The sequence below is a fragment of the Delphinapterus leucas genome, chromosome 12 (genome assembly GCF_059928025.1).
Source record: "Delphinapterus leucas isolate spDelLeu-1000000601 "Yukka" chromosome 12, BTC_Dleu_Yukka2, whole genome shotgun sequence".
NCBI lineage: Eukaryota > Metazoa > Chordata > Mammalia > Artiodactyla > Monodontidae > Delphinapterus > Delphinapterus leucas.
Genome location: NC_143140.1, coordinates 36,562,384 through 36,581,706, shown reverse-complemented (window position 1 = coordinate 36,581,706; position 19,323 = coordinate 36,562,384). Strand labels below are relative to the sequence as shown.

At 36.1% G+C, this 19,323-nt stretch overlaps 1 protein-coding gene and 1 pseudogene across 4 annotated transcripts in view; one reads left to right on the top strand and one right to left on the bottom strand.

Annotated features, from left to right (window-relative positions):
* MMS22L (MMS22 like, DNA repair protein) overlaps positions 1 to 19,323 on the top strand; it is a 169,997-nt gene that overhangs the window by 41,967 nt on the left and 108,707 nt on the right. For 3 of the 4 annotated variants that reach the window (XM_089921877.1, XM_089921879.1, XM_089921880.1), the window contains 4 exons: positions 544 to 606; positions 8,733 to 8,852; positions 12,493 to 12,719; positions 15,334 to 15,837. In XM_089921877.1, coding sequence (XP_089778003.1) covers positions 544 to 606; positions 8,733 to 8,852; positions 12,493 to 12,719; positions 15,334 to 15,837 — 914 coding nt within the window. The remainder of the gene's footprint in view (positions 1 to 543; positions 607 to 8,732; positions 8,853 to 12,492; positions 12,720 to 15,333; positions 15,838 to 19,323) is intronic. The other variant, XM_089921878.1, reaches the window with a different exon arrangement.
* Positions 9,055 to 10,342, bottom strand: LOC111163858 (nucleophosmin pseudogene; annotated as a pseudogene).

Sequence of the window (19,323 nt, the reverse complement as noted above, 5' to 3'; positions counted from 1 at the left end):
TAGAGAGTCTTCAGGATAGTTGAGCTTGCCAGATAAGTGACCATTGGCTAAATGAGGTAGCAGTGTGTAAAAGTTTTTTTTTAATTTTCTCTATAAAATTTTTAGTTACTTGTTTACTAGAGTAGACCATCTTGAAGCTGTTATGCATAAAACAAAGGTAAAAATCTATGCTGAGTAAAGTACAGAATAAAGAAGAACAGTCGCTGGTGTAAAAAAATCCAAAATATACTTAAAGGTTTTTTTTTCCCCTGTTAGATTGTATCTGACAGCAAAAATTTATTATTTGTTAAAACATTTATAATTTTATAGAAGTACGACTGTTTGATAAAACCACTCCTGATAAGGTTTATATTGGATTGGAATAGTTGTAAATTTTTTTCTTCCAAGTCTGTCAACTATTTGCCAAAGTAATTTTAGACAGTCAAGAAATTGTAATGATATCTGATGATAGTAGAAAATGTACTTCACACTTAACTTGCTACTTTATAATTTTAATAATAATTAAGAGCAGTAATTTTAATGCACTATTTTCTCCCTTTCTAGAGACAAATGGAATCAAACTGGAACTTTGTAGAAGAACTGCTGAAAAAGTCCATCAATGTTCAGGTACACATTTAAAGTGAGACAGTTTGTGGGCTTTGCTAAATTTTTATGTTACAGATTTTACTTATAATAACCAAGCAAACTGTTAAAATGATTTAAATAACAAACTTAGTTTACGTATAAAAAGTCTGAGATAGAATCATCATTCTTTGTTAATGCAGGGTCCTTGTACAATAGTTTTTATTTTGAAGATTTTTATTTTAACACTGACTTGCCAGTTAAAGGACAAAGATAATAGTCACCTGGTTGGTGACTTTGAAAAATGTATTCAAAATAAGTAGCAGATGCTTCAGAACTATAAGCCATTCCTTGACTGTATGATATCAAGTCTAGGAGACATGATGAGGGAGATAGTCAGTAGCATTGGAAATTCAGCTATATCCTCATCACAGCAGGAAGGTGACTTGCCTTGCTGAGCAATTTGTCTTACAGGCTTGACTCATACTCTAACTGATAAGGTCCTAGTTTCTGAGTCCTCATTTCACACCTTATCATTTTTCTTTCTGCAGAACGGTTAATGTAGTGTTTCATGGCCCAGAGGTCAGATTTGACCTCCTTTTAGTTTTAAATGTGCTCTTCATCACATCTTTAAACATATTGTATTATAGTTCTGTAAAGTTTTGTAGCATAAGTTATTTATGTAAGATTTTAAGGGGAAATTTTAGTAAAGAATATTTTTTTAATTTGGGAAATAGACTCCTTTTCTGTTACGAAATGAAGATTGTTAAAAACTTGAAGAGGAATAAAAAAGAAATATGGTAGTACAAGATTGCTACACACATTTATTTTATAGCCATATCTTTGAGAATCATTTTAATATCTTAAATTTTTTTCCCTGTTATCTATATTAACTCTTAATTTTTTAGGTGAAAATATAAGTATATTTAGTTATAGTATGAATCTTCTAATTATGAACTAAGAATTCTAGGTTAGAATGCCAAAGAACTCTGAATACGTAAGTTGCATCAGGAACAAAAGAGCTATTATCCCAAACACTAAATTTTTTTAATTTTCTTTTTTCTGTATCATTTTCATTGGCTTTCTCCTATGTTCTTTTTGAGAACATACTGACTTAGTAACTCAAAAAGTTTCAGACATGTATTTTTTTACTTCTAGAATGTACAGAATCACTAAAAAGTGGTCACCATTATTTACATCAGCTATTAATCCAGTATTTTAATGGTATCACCTAAAGCTGTTTTGAAGATAAATCACTAATTCTTGTAAGTAGGTAGGATGACCATCTGGATTTACCTGGCTTGGAGTATCCCAAAATGTGGGACTTTCAGTGCTAAAACCAGACAAGGCCTGAGAAAACTGGGGCGAGTCAGTCACCAGAGAAGCAAGGATAGTACAGCTAATCTAAGAAACTTTCCCTGTGAATTTAAGTCTAGCATAAAGTCAAAGTAATATCTTTCCTGTAAGAGAAGAGGTCATTATAATATGTAGAAAAAAGTAGTCCATTCTCTCTAGTAACCTCAATTTTGTTATGCCTTGATTGTATCAAATTAGATTTTATAAGTAGTATAGGACTACTTGCTGGAGTTCCTGAAACCAATTTTGTGGGTGCAGTAGGTGGTCATAAAGAATAAATAATATGTTTGGATAGAGCTATCAGTTTGATTATATCTGTTTTCCCCCATTGAGGTAAATTAAAATCTGACCATGCTCATGTGCTGTGACTTGATCTCCAACAATGAAAGAAAGAGTCCATTTACAATATTTAAAAAATATATATGTTTCACATATAGAGTAGTCTTCACATAAAATTGGTGGGCACTCCACTGTAGTTTTAATTAAGCAAATAATGTTCTAAATCTTTTTCTAGCCAGAGAGGATTTCCAGAAACAGACATTGAGCTTTGTTAGTAAAGAGAGCATATATTGTTTAATTTTACTTAAACTGAATAGTTAAGTATTTGCTTTAAAAAACATTTTTTAGAGGTAATCCTATTTAATATTTGTGAATGCTAACAGTAAACATTTGTTCTACCTTTATAATAGCATTATTTTTTTTATGAAAAGGGAGATTTTTAGTTTTATGCTACCTACTTTTTAGAGCCTCATTATTTGATGAGATCACAGAAGAGTTTTCTAACAAAGGTCATAGAAGGGTATAAGAAGAAATCCTAAGCAAGCCTAATATTTAAAAAAAATATTTTTTCATTTGTCAAAGAATTTGGAGAGTCCAAGGCACATACACAACTCAGAATGTGATTAGCTCTGAATAATGTGGAACAATAATCGTCTAATTACTAATCCAAAATGTTTGTGTTTCTTGGACAGAAGGATCTTGCCCGAGATATTGAAGTCTAACTCTCTTTATCCAGTCCTAAAAAAATCCCATCAGTTAGACTGACAGTTAACTGTTTAGCTTGCAAATAAATTTTATTCTCCTGGTGGTTTCTGATAGGCAAGTCAGTTATACATAAAAAGAAAAAATGAACCCACAATTGTTATATTGCCATTTGTATAGAATAAGCTAAAAGAGTAAATGTTTTCATTTTTAGTTCTATAAAAGAATTTGATATATGGAATATACCCGAATTTAATATGCCTGCATTTAATCTTTTGAAATAAAGATAGGAAGGCATTCTTTTAAAAAGGACTAAGAGGGTTTCCCTGGTGGTGCAGTGGTTGAGAGTCCGCCTGCCGATGCAAGGGGACACGGGTTCGTGCCCCTGTCCGGGAAGATCCCACATGCTGTGGAGCGGCTGGGCCCATGAGCCATGGCCGCTGAGCCTGCACATCTGGAGCCTGTGATCCGCAACGGGAGAGGCCGCAACAGTGAGAGGCCCGCGTACTGGGAAAAAAAAAAAAAAAAAGGACTAAGAGATCAGGAGCAGGCACTATGGAATATTCTAGGGTAGCTTTCTACATGAAATAGTTCATACATACCCACTCAGCTGAGAAGAGACACCCAGAGAGCCCACAGTGTCTTGTGATAAATGTAGAAGTTGAGTAGCACAGGTAGGTTTGAACCTGTGTGGCAAAGAACCCCACAGGCTTTCTAGTTTATTAAAAATCTTTAATCAGAGGGCATCAATTTAGATGTTGTTAATGAAAACTCTTGGTTTAGGTAGAGTTTGGTCTTAACACTCACAAAATTGAAATATATCAGTTTAAGGTAAGATGCTGTGAATGTGTTTCATTTATTATTTGATTGTCAAGACTCAATGTTTGGGCTAAAAAAATTCATTCAAAATGATAGCTATCCCTGTGCAAGTACTGTACATAGCACTTAATGTACATTCTTCCACTTCATGCTTATGACAGTTGTGTGAAGTTCCATTTTATACATTAGGAAACTGGGGCGTAGAGGGAGCTTGTCCAGGTCCACACAGCTAGCTAGGAAGTGGCAGAGCTGGGATTTGAGTCTTCATTTGTGTTTTACTCACTCTGTGCTCCCTCAAAGCTTTTGACCTTGTAGGATTCTTAATAAAACTGTATTTTTTTTCATTATTTCTATCTTAAAAATTCTTTGATGCTATGTGTTTGATTAGTAATCCATATTGGTTTGTAGATCTGTTTTGGTGATACTTATGGAAAACAGCTATCTCAATTTTCCACACTTTTTAAAATTTGTTTTTTGTGTTTTTTTTCCCTCTCCAATAAATGTATGATGAGAAAATATAAGGTAGGAAGAAATTAATATACTCAGGTGTTCTCAGACATTCCTCCTCACTATATTTCAGCTTTGTTTTTCCATTATAAATTTGAGCTAAGATGTCTGTTGCCTTCTCTACTCCTGACTATTGTATATTCTTAACTCTTTGGCTCTTTGGACTTGAAGATGGGCAAATCGTTTCTTTCCTTAATTCAGCTGATGTGCACCCACACAATTTTTAAAGGGAATTTTTAAGAAAAACTAGGGGAACACGGTTCAAAAGAAAATAATGGTTGAATATACAGAACACGGAAATGTATTTGATAACAAATACTAACTGTAATTAAAAAAAGAAACTTGCTTTTTAAGTCACACTCAACTGACTGATTAGTTATCCTGCCAGAACTGTGGAGAAAATGGTATTTTCTAAGCCATTTCTTTTCATTTTAATCTGTAACCACTAGCAGGAGAATAAAGGGAAATTTATCTCCTTTTCTTAAAAAAAAAAAAAAAAAAGGAAAACTCCCCCAAGTTGCCATTTTTAATTTCTTTTTGATTGGGTACAGTGGAAAGAGCATGGGCTCTGGTCTCAAAAACTTTGATTCAAATCTTGGTCTGGTCACTAAGAGCAATCTTGATCAAATCTGGTGTCCATTAAATGTTCATTTCTTTTCCCTCCTGTTTTTGGAAGGTAGCATAGCATAGTATGTATGACACGCTTTGGAGTCATAAATCTTAGCTTCCTCCCAAGTGGACTTGGGTAAACTGTTTGTAACTTCTGACCCTCATCCTTTTTTTCTGCAAAATGAATGTAATAAAGCTGGGATGGTATAAGATATACATGAATGAATGAACATATGTAAAACATCACATAATACTTGACACATAGTCGGTATTTAATCTTTAGTTTTTCCCAAACTTCATATATTTTTATGGTTTATATACTTTTTTGTGGATTTCACATGTAAAATGAGTTTCAGATACTGAATAAAACAGTACAGACTCTTCAAAATGAACCCACTTTTTTCATATAACCCACTTTTTAACCTTGAAACATAATAAATTTTTTTAAAGTATGCTTTAATTCATATCAGTAGTGTACCATGGGAATAAGCCTAGATCTCATTTAATATTTTCATAATAAAAATCAAAGAATATTAATGATGGATAGAACCTTGTCTTCTTTGGTTAAATTTAACTATCTGTTAGAGAAGCTAAATATCTTTTGCTGAACCATACAAGTACTTGATGAAAAGAGACACCAGAACCCAGATCTCAGTTTTGTTCATAAAACATTTATAGTCTCTTTGGTGAAGCAGGCACTGTGCTAGGCCCAGGGGACATTATCCCAGCCCTCAGGGAGCTCATAGACACTTGAAGGCAGATAGACATAAAATTTAGCAAGGTAAGTGCTAAGATACAGGTGTGCATAGTGTGCTATGGAGCATAAAGAAAGGTCACTGTTTAGTGTGGAAGTTAGAAAATTTCCTAAAGGACTTGAAGCTTTGGTGTATTCTAACAGATTAATAACTAAAAGAGTTAAAAGCCTTCTCAAAAAAATCTGGTCATGTTTGGTTCACTCTCATTCACTGAAATATCTGGCAGCAAGATCACTCTTCTCTTCTATACCTGTATACTACTTTTATTAGTGACCCCAACATCATTGTGTATAATCCACCTGTCCTCTAAGTTTCTTCATATCCTTACTTCTAATCAGATTTTCCTTTATTTACCTTACCCACTGCCTCCCATAGTTATGCTCTACATTTTTTCACTTTTCATTTTCATTCTGTCCATCATCATTGATCTTTTCATTTTTCTGTGTTCATCCATGTCCAAACTTTCCTCCTTGAACAATGTAGATTATACAACCCCTTATTATAATCACTCCATCACAAACACCTTTAATTCCATAGCCCTTACCTATTTTAAACTTGGCAAAACCTAATACCCTTCTCTTACCCCTCTGCCACGCCCCCACCTCAGCTCAGTGGAAAAACTCATACACTCATTCTTGCTGACTGGTCTGACTTTAAATTCTTGATCATAAATCTTTTCAAGTGGCACTCGGCTCTAGAATGTTTACTTTTCTACTCTCCAAAACAACTTATTTCAGAATTTCTTTTTTAACACACAGTTCAACACATGCTGTGCCCCAGTCACCTTAGCTAAGCATCTTGCCTCATAAATCATTGAGAAAATAGAACCAGTCAGTTGAGAACTCCTTTATGTTTAAACCTTCTAATCTTCCAATGTGCCTGCTTTGTACACAACCTCTCAATCTGCTTTTCTGTTATATTGGAAGTGTCACTGTTTCCCTCAAAGGCTAATTCCTTTCCCTGTGTACTGGATCCTTTCTCTTCTCACCTGTTCAAGGACTTTATATATCTTCACTTAAGTATCACTACTTCCTCACCTTCTATTATCTCCTCAACCTGCCATAGTTAAGCATCTGTGTCTGCCATACCTGAAACTACTGTTGTCAAAGGCATCAATAACTTCCACATTGTAAAATCTAAGAGTTCTTTGTTCTCATTTTAACCTCTCAGTAGCATTCAACCCTGTTGACCCCCTTCCCTTTCTGAAATATTTCTCTTGGTTTCCATGATGCCTGGTTTCCTTCCTACTTCATTGGCCATTGGGTTTTGCTTATAGACTCCTCCTTTTGCTTCCTACCTAAATTTTGGAATAGCAAAGGGCTCTCAGTTCTGGATCCTTTTCTTTTTTCTATCGTCTTTCCTAGGTTGATCTTATCTAGTCTCTTAGCTCTAAAAGCCATCAATATGAAAGTAACATCCAAATTTATATCAATAGCTCTGACTTTTCCCTTGAGCTATAGACCCATATGTCAGTTGTCTACTTAATATTTCCACTTGGTTGCCCTGTGCACTGTCTCATGTGTTCCTCCCCTAGTCTTTGCCACCTTAGGAAGTGGTTCCATCAACCCGTTTTCTTAAGCCAAATGAGAGTTCTCCTTAATTGCGGTCTTTCCTTCATACCTTAATGTAACTCATCAACAAATCCTATTGTCTCTGTTTCCAAACATATCTCTAAAGTTGTCCACTTACCTTAGTCTTACAGTTTCACAGAGTCACCTCCTAACATTTTGACAGGAGGAGAAGGAAGTAGAAAAAAGTAGACATTTTAATCTCATCTTCTGTGATGGAATAACCATACATGTTTGTTGAAAAGTGACACAACACTGAATCCCAGTCATTCAACAGTTATTTACTTAAAGCATACTATATCTCAAGCACCTTCAAATTTCCCAGCATTTCTCCTTTGTACTTGACCTCTGTCTGATTTTCTATTACATTGGAAGTGTCACTGTTTACCTTCTAACTGCTCTTAACTACTGTATTCATTCTCGATGCATGATCCAATGTACTATTTTTTAAACAATCATTTCATGTCACCCCTGTGCTTACAATCTTGTAGAGGCTTCCCAACATAATTAAAATAAAAACCATAATTCTGACTATAAACTATAAAGCCTCAAATGAGGTATGATTCCTGACTATCTCTGACTTAATCCTATAATATCAAGCTTACTGCTAATTCAGGAACTTTCCATGTGTTTTCTCTTTGATGAATGCTTTACTTTCAGTTCTTTATGTGGTTGGCTGTTTTTCATTCAGTCATTTAGCCCAAATGCCAGCCCTCAGAAAGGTCTTTCCATTCTTAATTCCTGGTAAAATAATGACCCACGTCCTCTACCAGCTACCCTACCACATTACTCTGCTTTTTCTGTTTTTCATGGTGGTTGTTAATTGTTTACATTTATCTTGTTTGTTTCAGTGTCCTCTTTTTCCATTCTCCACCAAAGTGTAACTTCTATTAGTGCATGTACCATGTCTGACTTATTCATTGCTTTATGCCTACTACCTTAGAATAGTGTCTGGTATATAGTAAGCTTTGAATAAATGATTGCTGAATGATTGGAATTCAGTGATGTGTCACTTTTTAACAAACATGCATGGTTGTTTCATCATAGAAGATTAAAGTGCCACTTCTTTTCTACTCTCTCCTGTTGCCACTTCCTAAAAGGTTAAAATATACGTACTCTGCCAATCCTCTGGTTTTTAGAAGAAAAACGCTTATATTCCCATAAAGAATTTGACCTCATATTGATACTTAAGTATGAGCAAGTCCTCTGGATTTGTGTACATCTTAATTATTCGATCATTTATGCTATTTCTTTCTGGTTTGGGTTTCTTTTTCAGTCTCTGGGTTCTACACCATTCAGTTATTAAATACCTATTGTAATTGTTAAATAACTGAGTGAAAAGTCAAATTGAGTTATGTAATTTCAGTTATCTGAATATACTAATGATCTCTAAAGCAAAGTTTTAGAAGTATACCTTATGCTGATTTAGACCGTCTGGTCTGAAGATGAGAATGGGTATGACTTGGTGATATATATTTATATTGTTTTTAAGAGCAGGTTATTCAGTGCAATATCAACTGATAATGTGTGTTGCCAGAGCGCATTTAGCTCCTCACAATTTCAGTTTATTTTTTAGGATGGTATACTAGAAGAGCAGTTACGAATGTATCTTCACTGTTGTTTGACCCTTTGTGATTTCTGGGAGCCAAACATTGCAGTTGTCACCATTCTGTGGGAATATTACAGTAAGAACCTGGTGAGTAAATAGAGTATGAATTTGTTCCAGGAATTGGAAGAATTTGTACATGATATATGAGGAATATTTTCATGGCTTAATTATATATAATTATGGATTTTTCTTAAAACTAATTTTTCAAAGAAGATTAGCTCAAAAACACTTTTATGTTTCACATTGTCTAAAGAGCATTGGCATAAGGGAATGGAGCATGTAAGGTCCCTTTTCTCTTTTTTTGTATTAAAATACTGAGTTTATTTCACATGTATATTTTTGTCTCCCCACCATTTCCATTTGTCTGACCACCACTACTACTATGTCCTATCATAACATTCCATACATACTTAAAGCCAAGCAAAGGGTGGAGTTCCATCTTTAAAAACTAAACAGGCATTTTGGACAACACATTCTTGGCAATGGAACCTGGACAACATTTATCAGACACAGTAGGGGAAGTTCTCACTCTGCATTATAAAAAGGACAGCCAGATATCAACTGTTACAGAAATGAAACAAGACGGAAGATTTTAACAAACTGTTTAAACTATTTTCTTAAAGAGACTTCCTCCACTGCCAGAGATCTTGAATAGCCTCCTGATCAGTCATCCGGAAACAATTCTTCACATAATTGATGAATTTGGCTTCCACTTTGGGAAGGGAACCACCTTTTTCTATACTTGCTTGCATTTTTGCTTTAATGTCTTCTACAGAGCTAGGTCCTTTCGGTGTTTTAGGAGTTTTTTCCTGTTTTTTTGAAGGATTCTTGACTTTTTGATCTTGGTATTGACGGTCTTGAGTCTTTTCCATTCTGGTTTGATTTTTGTGCATTTTTGCCTGGAGTACCTCGTACAGATTTCTTTACTGGAGCTTTTTCTTCAGCTTCCTCATCATCATCGTCATCGGCATCATCATCGTCATCTTCATCAGCAGCAAGTTTTACTTTTTTCCGTGGAAACTTGCTACCACTTCCAGGGGCAGAACGCTTTCCAGATATACTTAGGAGTGTCACATCCTCCTCCTCTTCATCTTCTGACTCTGCATCTTCCTCCACAGCTATTAAGTGCTGTCCACTAATATGCACAGGCCCTGAACCACACTTCAATCGTAAGACCACAGGTGGTGTTATTTCAAAGCCCCCAAGGGAAACCGTTGGCTGCACAGGCATTTTCAAAGTTGCCAGTGTTACTTTAACTGGACTGCCTTCATAATTCATCGCCTCTGCTTCGACAATGTGCAATTCATCCTTTGCGCCAGCCCCTAAACTGACCGTTCTTAAAGATAACTGGTGCTCATTTTCATCATTATCCACCTTAAAGTGATAATCTTTGTCGGCCTTTAGTTCACAACCGAAAAGATAGTTCTGGGGCCTCAGGGGCCTCATGTCCATGTCCATCGAATCTTCCATGGGTTGGTGGCACGCACTTCGGTGGGAGAGAAAGTGGACGGAGATAAAAGACTACCGTTCCAAGGAACAGTTGTGCAGGACGGAATCAGACCAGGGCCCCTTTTCTCTTAAGAGTGAGATTAAGCAAAGTAGCCCAAATTGTGCCAGAAAGATATTTTTAAAAAATCTTTTATAAGTGTTTTCTAACAAGTATTGATTGCTTGCAACACATTGAACAGTTAGTGCTATCTTGAATAAGAACTAGTCTTGGCATTTGAGTAGCTTATAGGCTAGTGGGCAGAAGCACAAATATTGTAGAAAAAAAGTTATAATACTGTGGAAGGCTAAAGGAAGGAGTATCTGACCCAGTTTACGGACTTGTAGAAGACTTTATGAAGTCATAATTTTTTAAGTTGACCTGGGAAGTGAGTAGAATTTTCCAAGTACATAAGAAAATGAGTATCCAAGCAAAAGGAATAGTGTGGACAGATGTAAAGAGACATGAAAAACATGATTTATTCCTACTGTGTTAAATAGTTCTGAATGATGGGTCTCAGGTGATTATGGAGAGATACTGGAGATAAGGAAAGTAGAGAGGTTAGTCTGGGGCTGGATTATGAAGGGTTAAAGATAATTGTTGAGTTATGATTTATTCAGGAGACATTGGGAAGCAAGGATGTGACACATTAGGTATGTGTTTGAGAAAGTTTTTTCTGAAAGTAGTATAAAGGAATTGGGTACAGATGAGTTAGTAGTCCAGTGTAGTAGTAGAAGCAAATAATGCAGTGAGTGAGAACTAAAATAGGCATAGTAGATTTTAAAAGGAGAGGACAAACTTGGAATATAAAATTTTAAAGGTACATTTAAAAGACTGAGTTACTTGTGTGTGGAGAGAAGAGAAGATTTGGAACATTTGGTTCTCTGGGTAAATACAAAGTGAACCCCTCAGTCACGGTGGAAAATAGATATGGAGGATTTACAAGTAAATTACAAGTTTGGGTTTGTACATATTGAGCATATTAAAAATGGGGAAAATACCTTTCTCTGAAGCACATTGTCAGGCTGGTAGGAGAAATGACCAATTCTGATTCTCAGGCAGAATGTATACAAGATGAGTCTAGAGTATCTTGTCATACCTGAAAGCAAGGAAGGTATCAAAGTAAGCTGGAGTCATGTCAGAAGGACACAGGAGCCAACTTTAAGGAGCTCCCATTGCCCAACACTGGGTAAATTTGGGCATAGGGAAGTTTAAATCCTTGAGTTTATGGTACTTTTAGAAAAGTTGTTATTCTGGAAACTGTAAATAAATGAAAATATAAACTATATTTTAGAGTACCAGATTTCTGATGAGGTAGTTTAGAAAGAATGATAAAAAATCTCTGTTCCAGGGCTTCCCTGGTGGCGCAGTGGTTGAGAGTCCGCCTGCCGATGCAGGGGACACGGGTTCATGCCCCGGTCCGGGAAGATCCCACATGCCGCGGAGCGGCTGGGCCCGTAAGCCATGGCCGCTGAGCCTGCGCTTCCGGAGCCTGTGCTCCGCAACAGGAGAGGCCACGGCAGTGAGAGGCCCGCGTACCGCAAAAAAAAACAAAAAAATCTCTGTTCCATACCTCCGATGAAATAAGCCACCTGGATGATGATCATCCATGGCTGCTCAAACTGCAGGGATCACTAAAATGGATAGATCAGGCTGACAGCATGATCAGTCTCAACATCACAAAAAGAAAGACGGTGAGAACGTATGTGCCTCTTTGCTAACTGAAATAGGAAGTACTCAGTACTACCGATGAAAGATTCTTACCAGAAAACTTGACCTGAATCTGACCAGTCTGCTAGGTGCAGCTACCACTTTACAGAAAAGATAGAGGATGAAAGAATATATTAATGAGTCTAGGAAGATACAAGCAGCTAAATCCAGAATCTAGGAAATACCACACAATAAATTACCTGATAAATGTTGTGACAAAAACATTGGGAAATTTATAGAATAAAAGAGATTTAAGAGGCATGTCAACCAAATGCAATGTATGGATCTTGTTGCTATCGAAAGTTGAAAAAACTAACGGTAAAAGGCATTTTGGGGATAATCCAGGAATTTGAATACCCCTTGGTGTTCTGTGCTTGAATGGAATTTTTATTTTAGGGGAATATGTGGTAATGGCTGTGTAATTTTTATGATTAAGAAGAGTCAAACTTCTAGTGAGCTAATTGGGATTTACAGCTTTCCATTTTTATTTATTCAGAGACTTAATACTTGTTTTCTGTCTTTTGCTTTTAGAATAGTTCTTTCAGTATTTCTTGGCTTCCTTTGAAAGGCCTTACATATGTCATTAAGTCACCCTTGTCTATGCTAGAAATGGTGAAGACCTGCTGTTGTGATAAACAAGATCATGACCTGTATAAATCCAGCAGTAGTTACACTTTTTTCCTTTGCATTTTGGCAAAAGTTGTTAAGAAAGCAATGAAGAACAATGGCCCTCATCCTTGGAAACAAGTCAAAGGAAGGTATGTGCCATATCTTTCTTTGTCATGAATGTTCACTTATATCTTTGGAGAAGTTTTACTGTTTGTATTTTTTAAGTTAACTTGTGCTTGTTTGTCTTTATGGTTTACATTTTAAATGTATTCGTTAATGTAGGACAGCAAATTATGGAGCATTTTGATCTTGCCAATTTGTTATAGTAAGGAACAAACCTAGTATACATAACTTGGGTAGGATTTTAGCTTCTTATTTATCTCATCAGTCCTAAAGTTTGAAATTCCATATATTAAATGCAGGGATATAAGAGAACTGTTATTTTTCTTGTCAAAATTAATTGTAATGTTTTATGTAATTCTTTGCATGTATTTTATTAAAAATTATAGAAATAAGAAACATTTCCAAATCATACATTGGCAGGTGGTAGATTCAGTCTATAAAACTTCGTGTTCTTGGAGCCCACCAGTCCCACAAGCCCTGCTTTCTTGCATGAAAACTAACCAGAATATAATAGAACCAAATAACTCTGATGTTCTCATTTGATGAGTATGCCATTTTCATTTCTGGTGTGGTAAAATAAACTTTTGATCACATTTGTCTATTCTTTTTTGAAAGTTTTGCTTGTTAAATGGGTGTGATTTTTTTTAACATCTTTATTGGAGTATAATTACTTTACAATGGTGTGTTAGTTTCTGCTTCATAACAAAGTGAATCAGTTATACGTATACATATGTTCCCATATCTCTTCCCTCTTGCATCTCCCTCCCTCCCACCCTCCCTATCCCACTCCTCCAGGCGGTCACAAAGCACCGAGCTGATCTCCCTGTGCTATGCAGCTGCTTCCCACTAGCTATCTACCTTACGTTTGGTAGTGTATATATGTCCATGCCTCTCTCACGCTTTGTCACAGCTTACCCTTCCCCCTCCCCATATCCTCAAGTCCATTCTCTAGTAGGTCTGTGTCTTTATTCCTGTCTTACCCCGAGGTTCTTCTTGACATTTTTTTTTCTTAAATTCTATATATTTGTGTTAGCATACGGTATTTGTCTCTCTCTTTCTGACTTACTTCACTCTGTATGACAGACTCTAGGTCTATCCACCTCATTACAAATAGATCAATTTCGTTTCTTTTTATGGCTGAGTAATATTCCATTGTATATATGTGCCACATCTTCTTTATCCATTCATCTGATGATGGACACTTAGGTTGTTTCCATCTCCGGGCTATTGTAAATAGAGTTGCAATGAACATTTTGGTACATGACTCTTTTTGAATTATGGTTTTCTCAGGGTATATGCCCAATAGTGGAATTGCTGGGTCATATGGTAGTTCTATTTGTAGTTTTTTAAGGAACCTCCATATTCTTAATTGTCTAACCTTGTTCTACTTCTTTTGCCTATTAACCCCTTTTCTAGCCCTCTGTGCAGTAGACTGCCCTCTACCACTTGCTCAGCTTATGTGGTGGAAGCTCTCACAGCAGAATACTTTTTAATTTAGGTAGAGACTTCTCAAGAATCACTACATGAAATTCCTGTTTGATTCACACAATGAATAATTCTTGCAAGGTTATGGTGATACAGTTTGGATTTTTTATTTAGAATATATACATATTTCTAATGGTAGTGTCTTTGTTAAACCTCCAAGTAATTAGGTAGCTCAAACAGTAGGTTTTTTATTTTGTTCTGTGCCAGTTTGTTTTTGAATCTTAATTCATTTTATGGAAGACATAATACTCAGAACTTTATTGCCAAAGAAATTGGAATTCAGTAACAAGTCTCTCTACCAAGCACTATCATGGGCAAGATGGAGGATATAAAGATAATTAAGCAGATCTTTACTTTCAAGAGCTTATCAGCGTCATTGTTTATAGATAAACATTTAACCTCTCATAAGCATTAATCATTTGTATCTTGAATAAACCAATTATAGAAGTTACAAAGAAATTTAACAATCCATATGTAAGATTCAAAATGGTTTTCAATCCTCATCCCTTAATTGATGAAAGAAAAGTACATCAACTTTTAAATTGTATTAAATAGTATTGACAGCAGCTTTTTAAATGGTTAGTCTTGGATATTTGAACACTAACAATTTTTCTTTGTAAGTAGGTAAAAATAATTTTTCCGGAGCTTTAAATTATGTCTTAACATATAAGTACAGCAAGAGCCAAGTCTTTGTGAAGGGTAGAGGGAGAAAGGGTTTAAGGAAAATTGTTACATAAAATTGCCCTGTTAAGATTTCTATAAAGTGCAACAAGTTGTACTTAAAAGGATTATGTACTCTTTTTTATTTGTCAATAAGAATTTAAAAAGAAAGGTAATGGGGGGACTAAAATAAAAGTAAAAGCCATGTACTGTATGAAAAGAATATTTTTACTGTCCTTTGGGGAAAGCCACTGAATCCTTTGATTCGCTTATAGATGCTTGCTGCATCCTTGAGAAATTTGAAGGTAAGGAGGGGCAGTGGTGTTCTGTGAGGTTGTTTTCTAAGCAGGAAAAGTGACACAATAGCACCATAATGTAGAAATAGATAACAATTTAAAGTAATGAGACTGTCATGAGTATTGAGTGAAATGTTATTTTGAAAGATGCATTTTTGTGAATGAAACAATTTTATTAATTCAGCTTTTTGTTTTACAGGATATATTCTAAATTCCATCAAAAAAGAATGGAAGAACTAACTGAAGTTGGTCTGCAAAACTTTTTCAGCCTTTTTCTACTGTTAGCATGTGTGGCAGAGGTGGAAGATGTAGCAAGTCATGTTTTAGGCCTCCTAAATTTCCTCAAGCCTGCCTTTATAACATCTCCCCTCATTTGGAAGGGTCAGATGGCCTTCCTCTTGATGTACACCCAGAAAAACCTGGACATCAGTGTTTTGGCTGAGATATTTTCAGGTGCTTTCCGGGAGAAAGCAAAGGAGTTCTTGGTATCTAAGAATGATGAAATGGGACAAAGACAGAGTCTCTGGTCACTTCTTTCCATATATATTGATGGTGTTCAAGAAGTGTTTGAGACTAGCCATTGCTTGCATCCTTCCCATGAAAAACTGCTTAATGATGGCTTTAGTATGCTTCTACGAGCTTGTCAAGAATCTGAACTTAGGACAGTGTTGAGCTTTCTACAAGCTGTTCTGGCCAGAATCAGGTATGTTTTCCAGTAACGTTCTGATTTATTGATTTGCTTTATATCATCACCTGTGTTGATTCTGTATTAAAGTTTTCCTTTTTACATACTCATGAAATTCAGTTGTAAAGAGAGGAGTTAAAGGAGTTTTACTGCAATGTAACATAAATCAGTAGTTTTCAAACAGTGCTTCTTTGAAAGAAAGCTTATGTGCAAACACGTAAAACTAAACTAAATCAAGCATAGCTCTGGTGTAGTCCAAGAGCCATGCCTCTTGGCCCCTTCTTTCCTCTCTGCCTCTCCTAGAAGAGCATTATTATCCAGAGGGATATTTCAGACATTCTAAGCAAGACCATGGGCTCAAATCTGATGTGGCTTTCATTGAAACATACGCAGTTTTGCGTGCGTAAGGAGATTTTGGCCACATTATACCATTAAAAAAAAGTAAGTTTCTTTAAATATTTTGCTGCAGAGTTGCAACGTCAAATGCATGAAATATTTGGTTGGCCAAAAAATTTGTTTGGGTTTTTCCAAAAGATCTTACAGGAAATCCCAAATGAGCTTTTTGGCCAGTACAATACTTCCAGCTGAAATAGTTTATTCTAAGATTAAGATAGGAGTGTTAGGGGCTTCCTTGGTGGCACAGTGGTTAAGAATCCGCCTGCCAGTGCAGGGGACACGGGTTCGAGCCCTGGTCTGGGAAGATCCCACATGCTGTGGAGCAACTAAGCCTGTGCACCACAACTACTGAGCCTGCACGCCACAACTGCTGAGCCCACGTGCCACAACTACTGAAGCCCACACACCTAGCTCCGCAACAAGAGAGGCCGCCGTAATGAGAATCAGCCTGCGCACCACAACAAAGAGTAGCTCCCACTCACAACTAGAGAAAGCCCGCACACAGCAATGAAGCCCCAACACAGCCAAAAATAAATAAATTTAAGAAAAGATAGGATTGTTCTACTTATAACACCAATCATCTATACAAAACTTACTGTTCTCAGATCCACTTAAATTATGCAAATGTGCAGATACCCTCTGACCCAAACAATAATGGATAAGAACAGTGATTATGACATTTATTGCCTATAAGGCCCTTTCTACATAACAGTTTCACCTTTAAAGTACATGTTCTTGAGAAGTTAGATACTACCACTCAGTGCAGTTAGTTACTGTCACTAAAAAGTTGTGTAAAAGTTAGGTATAAAGATATGATTTTATTTAAAATCATGTCTGAAGTTAACGAAGAGACTGCTTCCCTCTTCTTAGCTGCACATTACAAAAGTGGCATCTGTTTTTCAAAGATAGTAAACTTGATGAAATTTCCGAATTTTGGACATTTATTCATTATGAGTTTCATTACTAATTCATTACTAATTCATTACTAATTACTAATTCATTACTAATTTCTTAATTTGCTTTATGTTGGGCTGTGTGTTCATACAGATTAATCCACGGGTTTTCACTCTTTAGATTTTGTGTAGTTTTTATATTTATGTACTCTAATTCTTGATCAGATAATCATCCCCTTATCCCCCAATGTAAGCTGTATCAAATTTTTAGGCGGATGGATAGATAAATGGATAAGTAAATGAATAGCCAACTTCATTAGAAGAAACTTTTACTGATTCTGGATCTTCTCCACGAAGTACATTTGTTCTTTCTTAGTCTAGTAGAGTTTATTAGCAGATAATATACTTTTCCAAGTGCCAAATTCATTCTGTTTGTTCAATTTTTAAATAAGTGGTAAGTAGTGCTTCTGGGGCAGAATTAGGAATTTCCTGTGCTTCTGGGGCAGAATTAGGAATTTCTATATTTCTGGTACCATTTTTGGTTTGTTTGTTTATATTTGTCTGAATATACAAAACAAGAAGGAAGAGGAGGGAGCTGGTCTAAACCATCCTGGTGATAGTGCTGCAGTCTGGGCAAAGGAGTAGAAAATGATGTGAGAGTTTGGGCATCTTGGGAAGATGCAGTCATGGAACCAAGTGGCAGAATCCATATATCTTTCTACCTTTTCCATTAAAGATAGACAAGTCTTTTTTGTTTGTCTTAACAATTATATTGTTTCTTACATATGTTTTTTTTTAAACAAAGATTCATATCTTACAAATACTATTTAATTTTTTAGTTAGAAATTTGGAGGAACCTATTTTTTTTTTGAGGTTCTTCAAAGTGTTGGGTTAGCCAAAAAGTTTGTTCAGAAAACCTGAACGAACTTTATGTCCAATCCAGTAGTTCGGAGAGCAGTGGGGCAGTGTGGAGGAATCTTCTTTTGTTGTGAAATTTTTCTTTTTTTTAATTTTAAGGAACATTTATTTATTTATTTATTTATGGCTGTGTTGGGTCTTCGTTGCTGCGCATGGACTTTAGTGGCAGAGATTAGGGGCTATTCTTCACTGCGGTCAGCAGGCTTCTCATTGCAGTGGCTTCTCTTGTTGCACAGCACAGGCTCTAGGCGTGCAGGCTTCAGTAGTTGTGCCATGCGGGCTCAGTAGTTGTGCCACGCGGGCTCAGTAGTTGTGGCTCATGGGATCTAGAGTGCAGGCTCAGTAGTTGTGGCACACGGGCTAAGTTGCTCTGTGGCATGTGGGATCTTCCCAGACCAGGGCTGGAACCCGTGTCCCCTGCATTGGCAGGTGGATTCTTAATGACTGTGCTACCAGGGAAGTCCCTGAAATTTTTCTTTGAATTGCAAATGTAGTATGTTGTGTTGGTAAAAATGGTAAAAGAAAAAAAAAATGAGGTATAAGGTGACAAGTAAAATTTCCTCTCCCCAACTTCACTCCTTTATTCTCTAGTTCAATGGTTCTTACCTAGGGGTGAGTTTTTCCCCCAGGGGACATTGAGCAGTGTCTGGAGAAGTTTTTGATTGCCACATGTATGAGGGGTGCTACCCAGCATCTAGTGGGTAGAGGTCAAGGATACTGCTACATAAATAGCCTACAATGTACAGGACAGCCCACGCAACAAAGAATTATCTGGTCCAACCTCAGTGATGCTCTATTTCTACTCCATAGATTAAAATGGTTTGTTATAGAACCTTCCAGACTTCTTCCCATTCATAGGCTTAAAACACAAAAGAAATGATCTTTGTTCTGCAACTTCAGTTTTTCACTTAATATTTCCTAGACAGCTTTTCATGTTAGTATATGGAGACCTATCTAGTTGTTTTTAATGGCTACTTAGTGTTTCATTATATGGATGCACCAAACTTTATTTAGCCAATCCCCAAATAATGGAAATTTATATTATTTACCATTTTGTTACTATAAACATAGTTTTAACATCTTTATATATGTATTCTCTGTGTACTTGTGAAGGTATATCTGTAGGTTAATTCCTAAGAGTGAATTTGTGTATGTGCATTTTAAATGTGGGTGGATATTCCAGTCCCGTTTAATCATCCCATTTAATTAAAAAAATTTGCACCAATTTCAGTCTCCCTGATCGTGTATGAGAAAGCCTCCTTTCTCATTTTTAGATTAGTGTATGGAGTATATTTAG